This window comes from Mobula birostris, chromosome 23, assembly GCF_030028105.1.
Source record: "Mobula birostris isolate sMobBir1 chromosome 23, sMobBir1.hap1, whole genome shotgun sequence".
NCBI lineage: Eukaryota > Metazoa > Chordata > Chondrichthyes > Myliobatiformes > Myliobatidae > Mobula > Mobula birostris.
Genome location: NC_092392.1, coordinates 47,888,040 through 47,912,792, shown reverse-complemented (window position 1 = coordinate 47,912,792; position 24,753 = coordinate 47,888,040). Strand labels below are relative to the sequence as shown.

The window sequence follows — 24,753 nt, the reverse complement described above, 5'->3', positions numbered from 1 at the left end:
CTCTTTCTGGTCAAACTTCAAAAGAGAAGCAAGTCCACAACCTTCTATCTGTCAGGCATCCTTCAGAACATGAATGAACGCAGTACTGGTAGAGTGCAAGTGAAACATTCAATAAAGAACAAATTGCTTTTTATTCTGAAGTGTGACCTCAATTATTGAAGAAAAATGCAACAATATGCATCTAACTTCCAATGTAGCAAGTGAAATATGAATGTTACATGTATTATAAATTGCAACCTTCATTAGAAGATTCTGTTTCATATCCAGTTAAGTATTTTGGAAAAACATGTGACGATGAAGAGCCTCTTTGTAACTGATGCTGTAGATATTCATAGTTTTAAAAACATTTCTTTAACTAATGTGGAAAGAATATAAACTTTTATTATATTGCAGCTTCATTGAGGTGAAGCCATCTATCAGACATTGAATTTTAGAGTTAGAAGTTTCTCCATTTTAGTCTATCTTTTATTTTCCCAACTTAACCAATTCATGCTACCTTTCCAAATTAATTAGGGTGGAAATGAGCACACATGCATATTTGCAGACATGTTGCCAGTGTTCACTCCTGGCAGGCAGACTTACTAAAAACTCTGATCACATTATGCACCTCTGCTCTGACCACCACAATTTGACTCAGACCGTAGAATCACTTGGTTTTTGAAAAAACCTGAGTGTAGTGTTCAGCAGAAGCTACTTAGAGTCTAGTCTTAGAGTCATACAACACTAGAGCATAGAAACAAGTTATTCAGGCCATCTAGTCTGTGCTGAACAATTATTCTGCCTAGTCCGTTGGCCTGCATCTGGATTATAGCCTTCCATGCCCCTCTCATTCATGTATCTATCCAAATTTTGCTTAAGAGTTGCAATCAAACCCATATTCACACTCACACCACCCTCTGAGTGAAGAAGTTCCCCCTCATTTTCCCCTTAAACATTTCATCTTTCACCCTTAACCTATGACCTCTAATTCTAGTCTCACCCAACCTTGGTTAAAAAAAAAAGCCTTCTTTCATTTACCCTGTCTGCAACCCTCATAATTTTGTTTACCTCTATCAGATCTTCCTTTATTCCTCTACACTGTAAGAAATAAAGTCCTAACCAATTAAATCTTTCCCTATACCTCCGGACCTCAAATCCTAGCAACATCCTTGTAAAATTTCCTTGCACTCTTTCAATCTTATTGACCTATTTCTTGTAGGTCAGTGATCAAAGTTGCATATAATACTCAAATTTAGGCCTCACTGACATCTTATACATCTGCAACATAAAGTCTCAACTCCATAACTTCAATATTTTGGTTTAGGAAGGGCAATTGCCAAAAGCTTTCTTTACAACCCTATCTAACTGTGATACCACTTTCAAAGAATTACGGATCTACATTCCCAGATCACTCTGTTCTAGCACACTTCTCAGTGCCCTAACACTCACCATGTAAGTCCTACCTTGGTTTGTCCTCCCAAAGTGTAACACTTCACACCTGTCTGCATTATATTCCATCTGCCATTTTTTCAGTCCATTTTTCCAGCTAGTTCAGATCCCACTCCAAGCTTTGATCACCTTCATACTGTCTTCTACACCTCCAATCTTGGTGTCATCTGCAAATTTGGTGATCTGATTTAACCTTTCCCTGTAACTTAGGTTCCGACAGCATCCTTGTAAATAAGAGTCCCAGTTCAACACGAATGGTCCAGAATCATCCCTGAGTAGGTGGCCCTGAGATAAGAGAAAGGCAGGGAAGAGGTGGGCAACTTACTGAGGGTTTGGATGCAGGTGATTTGTTTGTTTCAGGAGTTTTGGTGAGCCACTGGTTGATGCGACCGGCAACGCCAACTTTCAGACCCGCAACTTCCTACAAGGACAGCCACAAACAGAATCTGTGAAGCTTTTTGTGATTGCATGCAGGTTCCAGTCAGATCTAAAAGCTTGCCACCACAACATATCGTTAAAAAGATAATTTCACCAAAGTGATTTTCCTGAAATACTCCCGGTAATTAAGATTCAGAACACATTAAGGGATGATGAATTTCTTTTTCAAGCAAAAGAAAGTGTTGTATAATGTACATCATACAAGGGATGCCATTGCTAAGAATTAAATAATTTAAAAAAATGAAGACTAAGTATGAAATTGTCTTGGGGGTGTTTTCAGAATGTTAGCTGCCTCACCCTTTGTAACAATCTAGAGTATAATTCAATTCTTAGCATTGTTACCCAGCCTGAACCATCTGCTGGTTATACTGGAATAAGCCAAGCACAGTGTCTTAAAAGTACCTGAACATACTTTACACAATTCTGGACACCAAGAATGGAAAGCCACCTCAGGAGATATTCCCCAGTATTTAGACATAATTGCAGCAACATTGTAAGGTGGTTAGAAAATTTGAAAAAGAATTGGAGGTAAAACATAAAAACAGTTCCTTATGCAGTGAATTGCCGTCATCAAAGGCATCAGCACATAACATGTTTAGGAACTGCCCTGAAACAATTTCACTTTAAATACTTTAGAGTTGAGTACTTGTTTGTTTCAGTCTCAAGCACAATGTGTACATATCATCTCAAGTACACTGCCTCATGAGAAAATTTAATTGAATTTTCAAAATGGAACTAAATAAATTTTTGAAAAACGTTGGGGATAAATATGGAGGCATAAATGGAAAAGATAGGGAGTGAGATTCTTTTATCACTTTCCTCTATAAAGCATCATTCTGCATTCCACATAGTTACATTTATTTATTCCTGTTAAAAACTAGGAGTGAATCTTCAAAAACATTTCATATTAAATATCTATAAATCAGATGTAATATCTGCATAGAGTTTACCTTTCTATCATAGACTCTTACTAAGCCTGCTGGGATAAGTTCCTGTGGTGAAAGATTTCACAGGGTTCTGTAAATATGCCTCCCAGATCAAAGGCTCCTGCTTAAAAATTTCACAGGTGTTTGAAGTGGTTAAGTGTGCTTTCTAATTCTGACACCACGAGGGGTTTTTAACTTGTAGTTAACAGTTTAGAATTAACTCCTGGGTATTTCAAGCAGTGTCAAACCATAATAATACTTCTTAAGTTGTGGTGGAGGCATTTTTGGATTTTCTCTATTTCACAGCAGTGGGCAAATCTATTTTGGAATGACCATCTATTATGCCCAATACAATGAAAAGATTTTTAAAATAAAAAATGATGCAGTGACATCAAGCATACTTTGAATGTTTAACTCTTTAACCCAGAGGCGTTTTCCGTACAAAGTATCTTTGACATCTTTTGATCCATTTGACACAAATGGTTGGGCCCAATTTATCACTATAATTAATATTTAAAAAGGAACAGAATATTATCTTTAAATTTTTGCCTGTTACCAATTCTAAAGCAATGAACATTTTATTCAACCCAAAGAAAACTTTAATTAATCTGAATTTGTCAAAGAGGTAAAGAAGAACATCCAAGCATTCTTAAGGTGCAAGTTTGCTCTCCTCATGTACAAAACTGCATGTCAAAACATACCCATGGGATAAAGAGTTTAAGAAATCAAAGGACACAAACCATATCAAGAACAAAAACAGCAGTGCAGTAAACCTGTGAGCAGTTTTATGCTAGTGTCAGCACATTGACTTGATGTAGTGTCATGCTGCAGACATACCTACATTTTATTTCAGGTTGATCTTATGAAGGCAGGAGGACCTCAAGGAGATACCTTACCTTGTTGGGTGTGCCCTTATTAGATGGGGAAGTAGAACTATAGACATCACCAGTTTCCCACATGCTCTTTATGTTCCGCACCCCTTCAGCTGTTAGTGGGAGATCTGAGGCTGAAGACTTGCCTCCCTTGGTTGACTTGGCGACCTACAAGGAGACTAAAGTGGTCAGAATCCTCTCAAAGCAAACTGGCTATGCAAGAGCACAAAGTAGCAGCTCTAAATACAATTTCAACCGGGAAAACATTGTCAGCTTCAGAAATGATAAAATACTCATCAATTCAAGGAGGATTTTTCTATGGCAATCGATTTGAAAGTTAATTCTACTAATGAGTGAGACTGAGTGCAAGTGGGCCACTGATTCACGATGTGGAATGGTAGCATAACACTATAACAGTGCCAGCGATCAGTTTTCAATTCCTGCCGCTGTTTGTAAGGAGTTTGCACGGTCTCCCTATGAACACATGGGTTTTCTTAAGGTGTTCCGCTTTCCTCCCACATTCCAAAGGTGTAGAGGTTAGGGTTAGTAAGTTGCGGGCATGCTCTTGTATGCTGCCCTTCAAGCACATACTCAGACCGTTGTTGATGCAAAAGACACTTTTCCCTCTATGTTTAGCTATACGTGAGACAAGTAAAGCTAATCTGTCAATCTTTGATTGTTAATGCCTAAGATTAAGCTGTGGGCCACAGCCTGATCTCTGAGTTTGGGTAATGAGGATATACTGCTATAGCTGCACTTTACATCAGCAAAGCTGATTTTATATCTGTGGATTTTATTGCAGTAACAGCTTTGTAACCTCATTTATGCTATTCTCTCCCAAACCATGATCTTACAATATTCCTTTCTCAATTGTCAGAACCCTTGACAGTAAATTCATTCTGAAAGTCATTATTCAAGATAATGCTGTTCCTATAATTATTTATTGAGAGCTAACAAGTGATATTTTGTATCACCTATTTCCTCTTAACTGATATATTCAGGAAGATAGGAGCTTGAGATTTGGATTTAACAATGTGGGAGTATCTTGATGCTCTGCAGTGATATAGGGATTATGTTAAGCATGTTAGCAAGATACAGCTGTTTGTGGAAACAAATGTCACCAAAATGTATGGCGACATTTGCAGGCTGCCCATCCGTAGGCCGTGTTGATTGTTAACATATTTCATTGCATATTTCAATATATATGTGATAAATACACAGATCTGAACAACACACTCAAAATGTTGGAGGAACTTAGCAGGCCAGGCAGCATATATGGAAAAAGTTTTGGGCCGGCACCCTTCGGCAGGACTGGAGAAAAAAAGATGAGGAGTAGATTTAAAAGGTGGGTGGAGGGGAGAGAGAAACACAAGGTGACAGGTGAAACTGGGAGTGGGAGGGATGAAATAAATAGCTAGGAAGTTGATTGGCGAAAGAGATACAGAGCTGGAGAGGATTCCTACCATGTTACTTGTAAAAACATCATTCTCTTCTCTCAATTCCTCCATCTCCACCATATCTGCTCTCGAGATGAGGCTTTTCAATCCAGAACGAAGGAGATGTCCTCCTTTTTCAAAGAAAGGAGCTTCCTTCCTCCATCATCAATGCTGCCCTCAACCACATCTCTTCCATTTCACACGTCTGCTCTTACCACATCCTCCTGCCACCCTACCAAGGATAAGGTTCCTCTTGTCCTCACCTACCACCTCACCAGCCTCTGCATCCAGCACGTAATTTTCTGAAACTTCCGCCACCTCCAACGGGATCCCACCACCAGGCACGTCCTTCCTTCCCCACCCCCACTTCCTGCTTTCCACAGGGATTGCTCCCTACGCGACTCTCTGCCCACTGATCTCCCTCCTGCCACTTATCCTTGCAAGTGGAACAAGTGCTACACTTGCCCCAACATCTCCTCCCTCACTACCATTCAGGGTCCTAAACAGTCCGTCCATGTGAGGCGACACTTCATCTGTGAGTCTGCTGGGGTCACATACTGTGTCCAGTGATCCTGGTATAGCCTTCTGTATATTGGTGAGACCCGGTGTAGACTGGGAAACTGCTTCAACAAGCATCTACGCTCCACCTGCCGAAGAAGCGGGGTCTCCCAGTGGCCACCAATTTTAATTCCACTTCCCATTCCGATAGGTCAACCCATGGCCTCCCCTACTGTCGCGATGAGGCCACACTCGGGTTGGAGGAACAACATCTTGTATACTGTCTGGCTAGCATCCAACCTGTTGGCATGAACATCGATTTCTCAAATTTCTAGTAATGCCCTCCCCCCCCCCCACCATTCCTCATGCCCTTTTCCCTCTCTCAACTCATCTCCTCGCCTGCCCATCACCTCCCTCTGGTAATTCTTCCCCCTTTTCTTTCTTCCATGGCCTTCTGTCCTCTCCTATCAGACTCCCCCTTCTCCAGCCCTGTATCTCTTTCACCGAAACGTCGACTGTACTGTTTTTTTCACAGATGCTGCTTTGTTCCAGCATTTTGTGTGTGTTGCTTGGATTTGCAGCATCTGCAGATTTTCTCGTTTCTAAATGAATCTGAATCTGAAATATGGGACTTCCATGACCAAGGTGGTCAAAGAGCACAGTGAATGGGAACACCACCACCTGCAGATTCCTTTCCAAGTCATATTTCCTTATAAGCATTGTGAATCTTTAAAAAAAAGTTCATGTTAAATGTCTACAAATCAGGTTTAATAGCTGTAAATAATTTACCTATATGTATCTATTCTTACTAAGCCTGCTGGGATAAAACTCCTGTTGTGAAAGATTTCATGGGTTCTGTTAATATATCTCTCAGATCTTGCTAAGAAATATCACACACATTCGAAGAGTTTTAGTGTGCTTACTCATTCTAACATGATGAGAGTTTTAAATTGTGGTTAACAGTTCAGGAGTAACTTCTGGGTAGGTAAATAAATTATTATAATTCACAAACTTGAGACAGCACCTAGGGTCAGGATAGAACCTAGCCACTCAGCCTATGGAGTGTCAGGCATGCACAGGCAGGCACCTCCCAGTCTCCATCCAGCTAACAGGATTAACCCACCACTCATTTCTAAATCATCACCTGCAGCCTATTTAAACCCAGCTCTCATCCCCAATTCTTTTTCACTCATATGAATCAGCCAGCCTCAACCAGTTGTTCCTAGCCTTCAGTTACCCTGTTAAGTATCTGCTTTCTCTATTTTGTGGCTTATTATTTTGCAGTTTATTAGTAAAATATTGTTTACTGTTAAGTCATCAGTGTTGCTGTGCATTTGGGTCAAGCCTTCTCTACAGTTCCAGACATGGACTGTCTATATTGGCTCTTCAGAACAACCCCATTGTCCTGCATACTTTTCTGTAAACCGGTCACTTTTACTTGCCCTTCAGCTGCTCCAGTTCTATTGCCAGCCAGCTACACTAGGGGCAAAACAGTACAAACTGCTCCACTCTTCCACAAGTCTTTGGGAACTGAACAGAACCTGCAGAACTCAGGGAAAACCACATGTTCACAGGAAGAACACACAAGCCTCAGACAGCACCTAGGGTCAGGAGTGAACCCAAGTTGTGGAGCTGGGAAGTAACAATAACACCTGTTGCTCAGTATATTTAAAGCAGAGGTTGATAGGTTCTTGATTAGTAAGGGTATCAAAGAGGAAGTGGCAGGGCAATGTAGCTAGGAAGGATAATAAATGATTGAATGGTGGAACAAATGCGATGGGCTGAATGGCCTAGTTCTGCTCCTATATCTTATGGTTTTAACACCATGCCTATCCACTTGGAAACATATAACATTTATTATCACTAGGGCTTAAGTCCTGGAGCTCCTAATCTAGCACTTTCCCTTCACCATGAGGAGAACAGTGCTTCAATGTAGCTCAAGGCATTTACTGATCCTCAATAAATACTGAGTCACACACACACAAAATGTTGGAGGAATTCAGCAGGTCAGGCAGCATTTATGGAGAGGGATAAAGAGTCAATGTTTTGGGCCATGACCTTTCATTGTCATGATGTCTTGAGAAATTCTTCTGAATGTTTAAATTTTTTCAAATCCCCAAAACTTTCTGTTAAGGAAAATTTGTACAGGTTGAGTTCCCCTTATCTGAAATTCTAAAATCTGAAAACCTCTGAAATCCAATTTTTTTTTGATTTCTGACATGCTGTCAAAAATGGAAAATTCTACACGGCACCAGGAAGGTTCCCAGGCGATGTGCAGATCTCTGCGCACCACAGACAGCTTTTAGAAGTAACCACCCATGCATAATGAACAGCAGTTAATGAAAAATAGAAAAACACCACATGAAGCGAAAAATAAAGATCTTGGTCATGTATAGAAAGAGTAGATTCATCAGCATCGGAGTGAACATATGCCGCTTAACGGTATGCTGATCATGAAACAAGCAAAGATCTATCATGATGAACTGGAAATTCAAAGTAATTGTGAATGTTCTGCAGGCTGGTTGAAGAAATTTAAGAAAAGGCGCAGCATTGAATTTTTAAAGATTTAAAAAAATTTGAAGATAAAGCTTCTGTCTATCACAAAGCAGCAGAGAGATCCATTGATGAGTTTGCGAAGCTTGCCACCGATGAGAATCTAAGACCAGAACAAGCCTACAATGATGATTGTTTTTATACCTTACATAAAACCTAAAAAAAGGAAAATATAAATAATGTATTGTAATCTCTTAATCAAAGCAAGGCATCGTAAATGGAAGCTGAAAGTCTGCCGTTGTTTGTTGTTGTTCAACAGCTGATCCTGATGCTGCTGTGCTGTGCACATATTATAATTTCATTAATCGTATGTAATTATTTTTATTGTTCCTACATATGTTTGATGAACAAGTATAAGACAAAGACTGCTTACTGGTAGCACATGTACTTATAATAGGAAAGGATGGTAATCTCAAACTTTCATTATATATTCCAAAATCCAAAGCACCTCTAGTCTGAAACACTTCTGATAAGGAGAACTTAACCTGTAATAACATTGAATAACTGTGCTGAACACTCACCTCAATTGCACTGGTATACTGCTCTAATTTACTGTCAATCTTGGAGACACCCAGTAGAGGGCGTGCAACCTTGGTGGTTGTGCTGCAAATACAATAAAGTTGACAGTGAACTTCACCCAAGTAAGAAAAAGTCCATTAAAAAAATACATTGCTAATAGGGAGTTGATAAAGGCGTTACCTCCTTTTTGCCGATTTATTCAAAAAGTCTGCCCTTTCGCCAATCTGAAATTAAAATAAAAATGGTTTAACATATTCACTAAATGAATTGGAAAACAGAACAGCTGAGAATTAATTCACAGACAAAAGGCACTGCATTGTCCCTAACAAACTCACACCTGATCAGATTCAGCAAAAAATCAAACAGAAAGCATACAGAGGAATTGTTTAACTAAAGCTTTCATATCCACTTTGTGTCAATGTATTTGGAGAACGTTGATAAGGTGCACGTTGTACCTCCCCCAAACCACCAAAAGTAGGGCACCTTTTAAAGACCACTTAAAGAGCCTATATTTAGACGGAGATGTAACGTAAAGATTTTTACTCCTTGTCTATGTGAAGGATGTAAGAAGTAAAGTCAATTCAATAGTGGATCTGGGAGTAATTGGGAGCACAACTACTAAACAGTTTCCTCAGCACTAAAACATATTTTTAGAGTAATGAAGTATTGTATCTTCTCATCAGTTTCCATAATATATAATTTTAATGCCTCTGACTTTTTAAGCAGCAAACTAAAATACATCATAAAGGATGAATCAACAATCTGCTGTTGCCACACAGGAATGTCAAAAATGCAGGCTGAGAAAAATTTCACGACTTGGTGTGCCTGATGCAGTATTTTGTTTGATGGAGTGTTATTCTATTAATTCCAACATGCATCGATGTTAAATTACACTCTGACTCATCAATTCCAGTAGCAGAACATCACTGTTCACAGATTCCCATAAAGGAGTTAGAGTGAACGTGCGCACAGGGAATACCATTATGGTGCTGTACTTTTGCCTTTATCTCATGCTGGGATCAAGTGTAACCCCTCACTGTTAATCAGCCCCATCTTCACTACTTTCTTCCCCCAACTGTTGTTAGGTGACGTTCTGCCCTACCATTACCAAGTGAACAAATTTACTCCGATAAAGGAATCTCCACTCTTCAACCTTCCACCAAACACAGTTTCAGATTGCTACTCAAAGTCATTGAGACGCCCAAGTCTTTGTAGAAATGCGTCCACTTTTGGGTTGGATTTTCTCTATACTGCATCAGTTTGTGTGATGGTTGAATGTTGTTTTTAAAAATGTTTTGCTGTGAGAGGTCATTTAAATGTTTTTTTCATGAATTCCATTTTGACCTTGTTTGTTTCTTGCTGCAGTTTGCAACGCTATGGCATTACAGTTAGCATGCACTTGTGATCTTTGTGGTTACATGCATCCCAGGGGGAAAAGGACAGAATATCTAATAACCTTGGATTTGCTTGTTTGTTTATTGTGTTTTTATTTCTTATATCTTAGGAACTGGCTGCAGAAATAGTAGATACCTTGAATCTACAGTACCAAAATTCCCTAGATTCTGCCCAGGTTCCAGATGATTGGAAAATGATGATATAACACCAATATTCGAGAAAGGAAAGAGACAGAAGCAGGAAACTATAGAACAGTTAGCCTGACATCTGTCCCTGGGAATTGCTATTAAGGAGGTAAGAGCAGTACATTTAGAAAATCATAAGACAGTCAAGCAAAATCAATGTGATTTCATGAAAGCGAGATCACAATTGACAAATTTATTAGAGTTCTTTGAGACTTGAACAAGTAGCACGGATAAAGGGAAACAAATATGAGGAGTGAATTTGGAATTCAGAAACCATTAGATAATGTGCAACATTAAAACTTACTGCACAAATGTACACTTGGGGATTATAAATTGCACAGAGAAGTGGCTAACTGACAGAATATAGTAAATCAGGATAAATAGATCAGTTTTGGATTGACTCAGTGGGGATTCAGTTATGTATAATGTATAATTGTGATTGGTCAGGGCATGAAGGGATATGGGGAGATTGAGCCTGAGACGAAAAATGGATCAGTCATGATGAAATGGCGGAGCAGACTCAATGGGTCAAATAGCCTAATTCCACTCCTATTTCTTCTGGTCTTCTGGTCTTATAACGAAGACCTGGATGAAGGACCTGAGGTATTACAGACAGATTTGCTGGCAATTCGAAATTAGGTGGCCTTTCCGGTTGTGAGGCAGATACAAAGAACCTGCAAAGGGGTTTAGGACAGGTTACTGGACAAGAAGTTTACAGGCAGAGTATAAGGTGGGAAAATGCAAGGTTAGAGGCTTGAATGAATAAATGCATTATTCCTTAAATAGATTGAGTCTCCAAAACATGTTGATACAAAGTTATCTGGGGTTCCTAGTACATGAATCACAGGAGGTCAATCAGCAGGTACAACAAGCGGGAAGGAAGACCTTCGTTGTAGTGGAGGTGAAGTGTAAAAATAGAGATGGCTTTATGCAGCCTTACGGGAACTTGGTGTGGCTGCAACCTGGAATACCGTGTACAGCTTTGGTCTGCTTATTTCACGAAGGATGCGTTTGCATTAGAGACAGTGCTGAGAAAGTTCACTAGGCTGATTCCTGGCAAGCAGGTTTTCGACATATGAAGAAAAGCTGAGCTTATATTCACTGGTGTTAATAGGGCGATTTTATGGATACGAGATTCTGAAAGAGCCTGCCGGGGTGGGTCCTGAGAAGAAGTTTCTAGCACTAGGGGTGGAGCTTTAGAATAAGGGCTGCCCCTTTTAGATGGGGGTGCAGAGAAATTTCTATTCTCAGGGGATGGTGACTCTTTGGAAGTCTTTACCCTGGATAGCTGAATTTAAAGACTCACTGAATATATGAAATGGACAAGCATTGAAACTATGAAAAAGTTAAGCAGCATAAAAAGAGAGAGCAAGAAAGTGGGGTTGAGGCCAAGACTCATATTGAAAGGCATGGTGGGCTCAAGTGTGGCTGAATGTTCCTGCTCCTATTTCTTACGTTGTTTTGTTACATTCTTTTAACCAAACCAAAGGTTCTCAATGGTAGTGAATACCTGCTACACTGCTTTCACATTTGTTCTTACAAAACCGAAAGAGGCCTTTTGCCCCATCAGTTCCACGCCAGGTCTCAGAGCATACCCATCAGTCCCTCTGACCCACCCATCCGTCTAACCTATTGCCTCATTGTCCATCAACTTCCCATGATTCTTCTGCCACTTACCACATCAGGGGCTCTTAGCCTATCAGCATGTTTCTGGGATGTAGGAGGAAGCCAGAGCACCCAACGGAAACCCATACAGTCATAGGAAGAACATGCAAACTCCACACGGACAGCAACTAAACCCAGGTTGCTGGATCACTGAGGTAATTCCACTATGCTGCCCATTTTAGTACACAATCTCTTCAAATACATCCCTTTGCTGGGCATTTAAGGTTAGTGAATGGTACTTCCTGAATGAATGGGGCAATTTATGTTCAGGCTCAGATTATTTCTTAAGAAGATGTTACTCTGCTGAAGGCCTAGAGATGGCGCCACTGTGGTGAAAATCCAAATCAGATTTAATATCACTGGCAAGTGTGAAAATTGTTAACTTAATGGCAACAGTGCAATGCAATACATGATAAATATAGAAAAAAACTGAGAATTACGTTAAGTGTATATATGTTAAGTTAAATAAGTAGTGCAAAAACAGAAATAAAATAAAATAGTGGTAGTGTTCATGGTTTCTATGTCCATTTAGAAATCAGATGACAGAGGGGAAGGAACTGTTCCTGAATCGCTGAGTTTGTGCCTTTAGGCTTGCGTACCTCCTTCCTGATGGTAACAATAAGAGGGCATATCCTGGGTGATAGACGCCGCCATTTTGAGGCTCCGCTCCTTGAAGATGTCTTGGATGCTGTGGAGGCTAGTAGCCATGATGAAGCTGACAAATTTTACAACTCTCTGCATCTTACTTCAATCCAATCGTCTCCCCACACCAGACAGTGATGCAACCAGTCAGAATGCTCTCCATGGTACATCTGTAGAAATCTTCGAGTGTCTTTGGTGACATGCCAAATCTCCTCAAACTCCTAATGAAATATAAGTGCTGTCTTGCCTTCTTTATAGCTGTAATGATATGTTGGGACCAGGTTAGGTCCTCAGATACCCAGGAACTTGAAATTGCTCACTCTCTCCATTTCTTATCCCTCTATGATGATTGGTTTGTGTTCCCTCATCTTCTCCTTTCTGAAGTCCACAATTAGCTCTTTGGACCTACTGAAGTGAGTGCAGGGTTGTTGCTGTGACACCACTCCACTAGCTGGTATATCTCACTCCTGTACGCCCTCTCACCTCCATCTGAGATTCTACCAACAATGGTTGCATCATCAGCAGATTTTTAGATGGCATTTGAGCTATGCCTAGCCACACACTCATGGGTATAGAGAGAGAGTAGAGCAGTGGGCTAAGCACACACCCCTGAATTGTGCCAATGTTGATCATCAGTGAAGTGGAGATATTATTACCAACCCACACAGATTGTGCCCTTCTAGTTAGGAAGCTGAGGATGCAGTTGCAGAGGGAGGTACAGAGGCCCAGGTGCTCAGGTTCTGTAGCTTTTCAATCAGGACTGTAGGAATGATGGTGTTAAAGGCTGAGCTGTAGTCAATAAACAGCATCCTGACATAGGTATTTATATTGTCCAAGTGATTCAAGGCAGCATGGAGAGCCAGTGAGATCATGCCCACCGTAGATCTATTGCGACGATGGGGAAATTGCAGTGGGTCCAGGTCCTTGCCAGGGCAGGAATTGATTCTAGCCATGATCAACCTCTCAAAGCATCTCATCACCGTAGATGTGAGTGCTACTGGATGATAGTCATTAAGGCAGCTCACACGGCTCTTCCTGGACACTGGTATATTTGTTACTCTTTTGACACAGATGGGGACTTCTGACTGTAGCAGTGAGAGATTGAAAGTGTCTTTGAATACCCCTGCCAGGTGGTTGGCACAAGTTTTCAGAGCCCTACCAGGTACTCCATCAGGGCCTGCCACTTTGCGCGGGTTCACCCCCCTGAAAGGCAGCCTGGCGTTGGCCCCTGAGACAGAGATCACAGGGTTACCAGATCCTCACTGCTATAATTTTATTCACCCTTCATGATGTTGGGTTTTGCTTTGTGGGAAGTAATGTTCTGTAAACCCTGCCAGAGTTGATGTGCATCAGATGTCGCCTCCAATTTCGCTCAGAATTGTTTCTTGGTTCTTGAAATAGCCCTCTGCAAGTTATACCTGGTTTTCTTGTACAGGCCTGGGTTGCCAGACTTGTTTACCGCCAATCTAGCCCTCAGTAGAGCCTTGAGCTGTAATAGTGTCATGCTACCATGGTGGAAGTGAAGATACTTGATGCAGCTGAGGATGTGCATGTTCACTTTGTATGCATCTCAATATTTTGTCACATTTCTTCTAAATTTAAGGCAAGACCATAAATCAGAACTCAAATTGGGACTGGAGTGAGACGCTGAAATAGCGTGATGTCTACTTGTTTGATCTTCTCTCTGCATCTGATTAATTCATTCAAAATGCACTGAAAATGTAATTATTCATAATGTATTATGCAACATTACACTGGCATACCCTTCAGTTGCAAGCTGCATGATGTAATGTATGTAATGTATTGAGAGTTGTCCTTTTTGAATTGTGACATACCAGGCAGACAAAATGTTTCAATGCTTTTGTGTGCCCTTGTCTTAATGCCTGATATCTTATGTGACAAATACAATGGATTCTGTTTAAAATTTGGGTATCAAGAACACTGCATAAAAGTTGCCCAACATTGTGATGATATTAATGAAAGCAGTCTGACATAAGCTGTTTTTTTTAAACTGTGTGCTATTTTTATTTAAAGTGTATCTGTATGTGTGTTTGAAACAGACAGATGAAGTCAAAGAGAGGAGAAAGAGTGCTTGCATGAGTGTGTAGTGTTCATCTTAAAGTCACCCTCAAACAGTGACTCTGCCATATTTTAAGCAATTATGAGATGAAATAGTTGTGACATTTTAGGACATTCTCTGTCAGATCTTAATTATTTAAAAAAGTCAGAAAAAAATTCTTGAGTGCCTTGGTCAGTTTTGCTCTGGGTATAAGTTCTGTCAGGTTAATTGGAATAACACTCTCAGCATGCTTCAATGCAAGGGACAATGCAGAGTTCTGAATTCATGAAACAATCTTTTGTTTTGATTGTTTACATCATTTGGGGTGGACAGTATCAACCACGTGTAGGAGCACACAGCAACGCAGCAAAAGAACCATTGCATGGCATAGATACAGACACATACATACGGTAAATAGGATGCACATATATTGGGGGATCTGGAACAGATTGCAGAAAGTATAGACTTATAACCAACTGAAGCTTAATCTTCAGGACTCTGATATAATACTGGAGCTATCCACAATAATTACAGTTCAATATTTTCCCTATGTCCACTTTTGTTCTTCTAAATAAATCATGTTATAAAGGCCATATTACACATTTTCAGAATCAGCTCTCTAATCTCTGCCTTGATAAAATCTAACAGTAAGATATTTTGTACCCTAACTATGCTCTGTGTGAACATGACACATGATATAACACTTGCTTTTTTCTTGTCAAATTGCCCAGTTTTTATAAGAGCTCACCTGCAAATGGAAATAAGAACTTAAACTTATCTTTGTCTCTCTAAGTAAATTGCACCAGATCTTGTGCCTTTTCAGAATTCCCAACTAATCCCCAAATCCACTCACTCTCTTGGTGCCAAATACCTAATGATCCCAACCTTCAATGTACTAAACTACTGAGAAACCACAATCAACTGAGGTAGAAAATCTTTAAGGTATATGATCATCTACATAAAGGAATTCTTCCAAAGCTCAGTTTCTTATCCTAATACTGCCCATGGTTCTGGACACTATAGTCTGAGGAAACATCCTGTCAGTATCTAACCGGTCAATCCCTCTCAGAATCTCAGATTTTTCAATGGGGTCTCATATCGGGTTTCGAAGCTCCAGAGGGTTATTGGATCACTCAGAGCATAAACCCACATCCCAGGAATCAGTCTAATGAATCTGCAATGGATTGATCCAAGGATCTTCATGAAGAGTGGAGAAGAAGTTTAAACAATATATTTTAAAAGAAACCTCACCAAACCTATACCTAATACAAACAAGATAGATTGTGAGCTCAAGAGTCCATCTTAGACCAGGGCATAATTAAATAGATTTAATACTGAGGGATAGAATTATAGGAAAGATGTCAACAAAATTAAGAGAGTACAGAGAAGATTTACTAGAATGTTACCTGAGTTTCATCTCCTAAGTTACAGAGAAAGGTTGAATAAGTTGGGTCTTTATTCTTTGGAGCGTAGAAGGTTGAGGGGGGACTTGATAGAGGTATTTAAAATTATGAGGGGGATAGAGGTGACGTGGATAGGCTTTTTCCATTGAGAGTGGGGGAGATTCAAACAAGAGGACATGAGTTGAGAGTTATAGGGTAAAAGTTTAGGGGTAACATGAGGGGGAACTTCTTTACTCAGAGAGTGGTAGCTGTGTGGAACGAGCTTCCAGCAGAAGTGGTTGAGGCGGGTTCGATGTTGTCATTTAAAGTTTAATTGGATAGCTATATGGACAGGAACGGAATGGAGGGTTATGGGCTAAGTACAGGTCGGTGGGACTAGGTGAGAGTAAGAGTTCGGCACGGACTAGAAGGGCCAAGATGGCCCGTTTCCATGCTGTAATTGTTATATAGTTATAGTTATATAATTACTCCTGGATCCCCATAATTCTGTATTCCGCCTCCTTCCAATGCAAGTCAGTGTACCATTGTCTCCTCAATTGCTCGCTCTGCCTGCATTTCACAAACTAGTAGTATTTTGTTCTGTCTTTCTCATAACCTCAGGTGTTCCCCATTGTCTGCCATCTTCTTCCCACTCACCTAACCGGCCCCCATCCTTCTGCAGTCTCTGCGTACTTCACACAGCTCACTTTGTCACCTGACTTTGAACGTGCGGCACACTTAATCAGGATACACTGCCCAGTTTCAGCGCAATTGTGCAGAAGGACTGGATTCACAAAATACCCACAAGCACAAAGTTTGCAAAGGAAATCAATCCCCCTGGCTCTTCACAAAAATGGATAGGGCTCACTGCATGAATTTGCAAATGCACAAGTATTTCTAGCTTACAATATGGTGATTATGACATTGCTGTTTGTAGAAACAAGTTCTGCATGATCCAACTACTTCTTTTCTCTATATTACACAATAATCATATATCAGAAAATGATTAATTGGGTGTAATGTCCTGGGATTGGGACAAATGCTATATTAATGCAATTTTCTAGATGAATTTCAATAATTAATTTATGAGGACAAAGTCATTCAAATGACTGTTTTAATTATTTTCAAACTTTGTGTCTATTTTCCAAAGAGAATCTCAGATTGTTATAAATTGAAAAGTAGATCAGGCTCTCTGTGTGTCATAGGAGCTGTTCCATCAATGGTTATTGTTTAAACTTGATTAGTCAAGGAAGCTGGCTTCAGGGAATAACAATCAAAAAGAAAGACTTGCATTGGGGTAATTAACTTAGGACATTTCAAAACATTTCACAGCCAATGAAGCACCATTGTAATGGCAGACTGTTGAAATTTGTCTCAATGCTATTGGATTTGGGAATGGATAGACATCCTAAATCCATGCTCCCAAAGGATACTGAATGAGCTCCGCTGGAACTGGATACAAGTATGGACATTTTAGCAGATGATCAGCCACAATGTTTAAGTCCTCCTGTGGCCCATGTATGTGGCTGCAAGCCTCATATCACCATGGTGAGGCAGCAGGGGGCTGATGCCCCGAAAACTGGAGAGCACAGAGATAGCGGACTTCCAGTGAAAGAGGTGAAGGCACAAGAGTCAAGGAAATATCAAAGGAGAAAATGCAGCCACTCCTTTTTGCACTTCATATTTGGCAAAATAGTAGCATGGAAATCACTAGGAACTCCCTAGGACTCTGGTAATCTACAAACAGATTCAATTTCCAAGGAGTTTGAATCCAATTGCCCATACCCATTCAAAGTATCTGGTATACACCTAACATCTGAATAAATGTTCATCTGTTTGGAGCCCAGGTCTTGGAAGATGCCAGGGTCAGAGATCAGGTAATGCCCGTATGCATGGAAGGATGGGCAGATATATACAGAGGTAATAGAGCTCAAGAAGAGAATAGATCAGAGATGTTGTTTGATTTCCTTCCCCAACAATGAAGCGTTTCAGAGGACCCAAAATAAAAACACTGTATAGATTCCTGAAATTCTCCATGATATAGTTTGTGAAATATAATTAATGTTTTAAAATCAATGTTAAATGGTCTTTCGTTACACACAGGGTAGGAACTGTACAGCTCACTGAATACGTACTTTTAGAGTGGAACCACGAGGGTTCACACATTTAAATGGTTCGTCATCATTGGCTGCCTCGGTATCTTCTGGCTTCTGGCGTTTCTCTGCTGCCTCAGCCCTTCGTCTCTCAATCTCTTCCCTCAGCTTTCTCTTCTCCTCCTTAAAGAAAGACCCAGAGGTTAAAAACACTTTCAAAGACTCTTGGCTATTTCACACGTATAGCAGTCTGACCTCTGAGCTGGAGAGTTGTCTGCTCAAACCCCACTTGGAAGATTAAATAAATTAGTCTATGGAATTTCAATCACTTGCATCTCACTTTTGCCCAAGCCTTCCAGTGTGGATCCTTTGCCCTGATCTTGTTGGTGAACACTGTCCTAAGGTCCTCCAATGCATCCTCATATGGTGCACAGAACATACAATAGGCTCTAACTACAAATCCCCCACTGGAAACTGTTGACTAAAGGGCAAAGCCCTGCCCCACCTGTACCTCTGAATCTCCCCCAGAGCACAGCTTACCTTCCTCCATAAACCTTCACCCGCCCACGCACCCTGTGAGCAGTCAAAATGATCAATTTTTCTGTTGCCTAATTCTGTGTCACTCAAAAACATTAAAAACTTTTAAAAATGAAATAAAATTTTTTTTAAGTGTTAAAAATATGAAATCACATATAACATATAAAGGCAACTTTAAGTAACTAAAACATGTTAAAACAAGCAAATAACAATTATGGACTAAGATTAGTTTTGACGTGGGATTCCCAACCTGAGATCCATAGACCCCTTGCTTTATGGTTTTGGTCCATGCTATAGACATGGTGGGCTGAAGAGCTTCTCATTCTTTTGTTTGACCCTTTGATTCTAACCCTTTACTCTCACATCAGAACATAAATGGCTGCACTGAATCTGCACCAGCTCCCAGCTACAGCAGGACCCACGGCCGAATTTCCAGTGGGTTTCGCTTGGAGATTTCTAGCAAGTTTCCACGTATGGCCCAGGGGCGAAGTATATTTGGGAAGACTCCTCCCACCCTCCATCCCTAGCCCATCAGCATTTCTTCCCACTTGCTCCTTACCTCTTCCCTCGCCTTCCTCTCAGCCTCGTCCTGTTGCCGCTTCTGCTCCTCCTCTTCTCGTACCTTCCTGCGCCCTTCTCGTTTCTTCTTCAGCTCCTCCAGCTCAACTGCGGCCTCCTGCTGCTTCTGCTTCATCTTCTCGAACTCCTCGCTCTCCTTCTCGTCCTGACGTCGCTTCAGCTCTTCTAGCTTCTTCTCGGCCTCCAGCTTGGCTGCAGCATCTTCTGCCTCCTGGGCCAACTTGGACTCTGCGTGGCTGCACTCCCCCCCAACCAAAAGGAAAAAGAGCAGGATGTTATAAGGCAACAAGTTGGAATGCCCCTCCATTAATCCAGCTCAGAATGCTTTCAAAGTATTCCGAATTTATGGGGCAATGCACCCTCTGCATCATCGTGGATGGGATCAGGTGCTTTCTATATGACTGAAACTAGAGGTTAACTCCCTGGGATTATACACGGTGTCCTCATTTTTGGTAACACGGTCCAGTCAAATAGTGAGAAAAGCAATGCACTGGTCCAAAATGACTCCTTATAACTGTGTTAATACAAAGAAATACAAGAGACTACTTAGTTAGACTGAGTGGAAACCCAGGAGCAGAGGTTCACTCTGCACATCTTTCTCCTCTGTTACCTCCCTATGGCTAATTTTTGTTGAAGGGAAATCTACACTAAAATTGTCATTTTAGGACAAGCAGCAAATTTCCACCAGAAAGAAGGATTGGTTCGTCATCTGTGAACACAGTCATACTGCTAATGTTCTCTTCTTATATACTTAATGCTGTGGATAAGCAGAAAAAAATACTCTGCAGTTAAACATGAGCATTCCTGAAGAGAAATCTCATCCTGCTATCATCCAAACCATGTGCTCGGAGGATGCATAGTCTGAAGGGATATCGACCTTTATTTTAACAGAATCACCTCAAGCTAGAAGAATGCTTTCAAGGCAGAAACTGACAAGCATTTAAGCTACAAGTGGGAAGAGTGCAGGAACATGTTGAGACCCAGAATGTTTCAGTAATGATTTTATTGAATGGGGAAGCAGACTCAAGAGGAGACTGGAGCCTTTGAGTCTGTTCCTCCACTCAATAAAATGCTCCTATACAACTATGCAAGACTTCCAACATGCCAAAATCTCTCGAGTGGGACTTGGGTATTATTTGTTTTTCTTTTTAGCTATTTGCATGATTTGTCCTCCTTTGCAGATTGGATGTTTGGCAGTCTTTGTTGACTGTGGTTTTCCGTGGATCCCGTTGTGTTTCTTTGTTTTGTGGGTGCATACAAGAAATGAATCTCAAGGTCATATATGGTATACAAACTTCGATAATAGATTTGAGCTTTGAACTTTTGCACTTTGGAACCCATCATTTTCTGACAAAGAAGGGTGAGGGAGCAACAGCTGACACCATAATAAAAATGGTTTTAATTACAGCAAGGGACAGTTGATACACTTCTATTTAACTGATTGATGATATGTACTCAACCCATTCATTTATTGCTGTCTGCAGGGTAACATTAGAACAAGCTGACTTGGCTGTTGATTACATGCATAAGTAAAGTGTCCCTGAAGTAGTACTTGCTTTGAAACTTGAATAATTTTGCAATGAACTCTTCACTGTAATTGTGTGAACATTAATAGAAGATTAATAGATTACTGAAGTCTCCAAAACAAAAAAATAAGACCTTAAGTTTAGAAAGGATTAATAATTTAACTTCAGTCAACATGGAGACAAATGTAGGAAGATGGTGAAATACAGAACTGAAGGAGTTATACTTGAATAGACACCAAGGTAGATGAGTGCAGTTAGAAGGAGGCAGGTATGATATCATGGGCATTACAGAGGAAGATCACAGCTGGGAGCTAAATAGCCAAGGATACATCTTCTATCAAAAAGACAGGCAGGTGGGCAGAGGGGTTGGTAGAAAAAATAAATCAAATCCTTAGCGACAAGTGAAATAGGATCAGAAGATATAGAATCCTTGTAGGTGGACCCAAGGAACTTCAAGGTTAAAAAACCCTGATGAGAGTTATATACAGGTCTCTGAATAGTTGTAAGAATATGGGGTACAACTTACAAATGGAGTTAGAAAAAGCATATCAGAAAGGCAATGCTATGAGGTTATGGGGAACTTCAACATGCAGGTATACTGGAAAAATCAGGTTGGCATGGAATGCCAGGAGAAGGAATTTGTAAAATATCAATGAGATGGCATTTTAGAGCAGTGTGTGGTTGAACCAATTACAAGAAAGGAAATGTTGGATTGGCCATTGTGCAAGGAACCAGATTTGATTAGGGAGCTTAAAGTAAATGTACCCTTAGGAGCTAGGGATCATAATATGATAGAATTTGCAGTTTGAGAGAGAGAAGATAAATTCAGATGTATCAGTATTACAGTGGAGAAAAGAGAATTACAGAGGTATGAGAGAGAACTGGTCAAAGTTGATTGGAAGGGCACACTAGCAAGGATGATGGCAGAACAGCAATTGCTGGAGTTTCTTGGGGCAATTCAGAAGATACAGGATAGATAGGTACATCCCAAAGATAAAGAAGTGTTATAAAGGGAGGGTGAGACAACCGTGGCTGACAAGGGAAATCAAGGACAGCATAAAAGCCAAAGAGTGGGCATGCAATAAAACAAAAAAAAAGTAGGAAATTAGAGGAGTGGAAGGCTTTTAATAACCATCAGTAGGCGACTAAAAATGCCATGAGAAGAGAAAAGATGAAATTTGAAGGTAAGCTAGCCAATAATATCAAAGGGGATACCAAAGGTTTTTTTTTCAGATATATAAAGAATAAAAGGGAGGTGAGAGTGGATGTTGGACCATTGGAAAATGATGCTGGAGAGATATTAATAGGGACAAAGAGATGGCAGACAAACTTAATAAGTATTTTGTGTCAGTCTACCCTATGAAAGACACTAGCAGTATGCCAAAATTCAATAGTGTCATGGCGGAGAAGTAAGTTTAGCTGCTATTATCAAGGTGGTGGTGCTTGGGAAGCTGAAAGGTCTGAAAGAGGTCATCATCATTACAAATATGTGCCGAAAGAAGTAGCTGAAGAGATTGTGGAGGCATCAGTAGTAATCTTTCAAGAATCACTAGATTCTGGAATGGTTCCAGAGGAATGGAAAATTGCAAATGTCACTCCACTCTTTAAGAAGGGAGGGAGGCAGAAGGAAGGAAATTATAGGCCAGTTAACCTGACTTCAGTGGTGGGAAGATGTTAGAGTCCATTATTAAGGATGAGATCTCGCGTACTTGGAGGTGCATAATAAAACAGGCCAAATTCAGCACGTTTTAAGGGAAATCTTCCCTGACAAATCTGCTGGAATTCATTAAGGAAATAACAGGCAGAGTAGACAAACCAGAGTTAGTGAATGTTGTTTTCTTGGATTTTCAAAAAGTTTTTGATTAAGATGCCTTACATGAGGCTGTTTAACAAGACAAGAGCCCATGGTGTTACACAAAAGATAGCATGGATAGAAGATTGGCTGAATGGCAGGAGGCAAAGAGTGGGAATAAAGGGGGCCTTTTCTGGTCGGCTGCCGTTGCCTAGCAGTGTTCCATATGGATCATGTTTGGACCACTTCTTTTCATGAAATGATTTAGATGATGGAATTAATGGCTTTGTGGCCAAGTTTGCAGACAATACAAAGGTAGGTGGAGGGGCAGGTAGTGTTGAGGAAGCAGGAAGTCTGCGGAAGGATTTAGACAGATTAGGAGAATGAGCAAAGATGTGGCAAATGGAATATAGTGCAGGGAGGTGTACGGTCATGCATTTTAGTAGAAGGAATAAAGGCACAAATTATTTTCAAAAAGAGCAGAAAATTCAAAAATCAGATGCAAAGGGTCTTGGGAGTTCTTGTGCAGGATTTCTTAAAAGTTAACTTGCAGGTCGAGTTGGTGATAAAGAAGGCAAATGCAATGTTAGCATTCATTTCAAGAGGTCTGGGATATAATAATAAATAAATAAATAATTTATTGATCCCCAGTGAGAACCTCTTTTGTTACAGCAGCAACATTTAAAAACACACTTAGCAGGGTGCAGACCTAACAAATAATAAAGTACAGAATAATAATATACAGTAAAATAATTCACCAATGTGCAATAATAATTTACAAAATAATAAAGCAGACTATTGTACAATGATGTGTGTTTCTCTGTCACACAGAGAATGACCGTTGTATATGCTTATTGCATTAGGTAGGAAAGATTTTCTGCAGCGATCCGTGTGACTGCAGAGCTGAAAGAGTCTGTCCGAAAGGGTGCTCCACTACTTATCCAGTAGGTCATGGAGAGGATGTGCCAGATTGTCCTTAATTGATAGCAGTTTGTTTAGTGACCTCCTTTCTACCACTAACTCAAAAGAGTCCTGGTTGTAGCCATAGATGGATCTAGCCTTTTAATGAGTTTATTTAGTCTTTTTACGTCACCGGCACCAATGCTGCTCCCCCAACATAAAGTGCAAAGAAGACCGCATTTGTTACAACGGACTGGTAAAAGCTCTCCAGCATCTGCTGCACACATTGAAGTATCTCATCTTCCTTAGAAAATAGAGTCTGGTCATCCCCTTCTTGTAAGCAGCCTTGGTGTTGGTTTAGCAAGGATGTCAGAAAGGATATAATGCTGAGGTTTTATATGGCATTGATCAGATGACAGTTGGAGTATTGTGAGCAGTTTTGGGCCCATTATTTAAGAAAAGATGTGTTGGCATTGGAGACGGTCCAGAGCACGTTCACAAGAATGATCCCAGGAATGAATGGGTTAATGAATGAGGAACATTTGATGGCTCTGAGCCTGTACTTTTAGAAGAATGAGAGGTGAGAGATCTGACTGAAATCTATTGAATATTGAAAGGCCGAGATAGAATGGATGTGGAGAGGATATTTCCTGTAGTGGATGAGTACAGGACCTGAGAGCACAGCTGGCAGAATAGAGGTATGTCCATTTAGAACAGTGAAGAGGAAGAATTTCTTTAGCCAGAGGGTGATAAATCTGTGGAATTCATTGCCACAGACAGATGTGAAGGCCAAGTCATGGCATCTATTCAAAGTGTAGGTTAATAGGTTCTTTATTAATCAGGACATCAAAGGTTACAGGGAGAAAGCAGAATGAGATAATAAATCGGCCATGACAGAATGGCAGAAAGACTCAATGGTCCAAGTTGCCTAATAGTGCTCCTTTGTCTTTCAGTTGAATAAAGGTAACTACAGAAGTCTGAGAGAAGAGTTAATAGGAAGGGAACCCTAGAAAGGATGATGGTGGAGCAACAATGGGAAAAGTTCAGAAAATACCAGATTATTTCATCCAAAAGAAGATGCACTCTAAAGGTATGAACAATCAAAGACAGCATAATAGCAACAGAGCGGGCAAATAATATTGTAAAAATTTGAGGAAAGCTAGAGGATTGATAAGCTTTTAAAAATCAACAGAAGGCAAAAAAAAGCAGCAATAAGGGGAGAACACATGAAATATGAAGGTAAACAAGTCAGTAATATAAAAGTGGGTACCAAATGTTGCTTCAGATATATAAAGAGTAATAGAGAGGCAAGAGTGGACATTGGGCTG

The 24,753-nt window shown here is 40.3% G+C and overlaps 1 protein-coding gene across 10 annotated transcripts in view; it reads right to left on the bottom strand.

Annotated features, from left to right (window-relative positions):
* LOC140186863 (non-muscle caldesmon-like) overlaps positions 1–24,753 on the bottom strand; it is a 239,519-nt gene that overhangs the window by 16,010 nt on the left and 198,756 nt on the right. For all 10 annotated transcript variants that reach the window (XM_072241556.1, XM_072241560.1, XM_072241551.1 and 7 more), the window contains 6 exons: positions 19,188–19,443; positions 18,134–18,274; positions 8,851–8,894; positions 8,673–8,754; positions 3,689–3,832; positions 1,754–1,849 (listed from right to left, as the gene is read on the bottom strand). In XM_072241556.1, the coding sequence (XP_072097657.1) occupies positions 1,754–1,849; positions 3,689–3,832; positions 8,673–8,754; positions 8,851–8,894; positions 18,134–18,274; positions 19,188–19,443 (763 nt within the window). The remainder of the gene's footprint in view (positions 1–1,753; positions 1,850–3,688; positions 3,833–8,672; positions 8,755–8,850; positions 8,895–18,133; positions 18,275–19,187; positions 19,444–24,753) is intronic.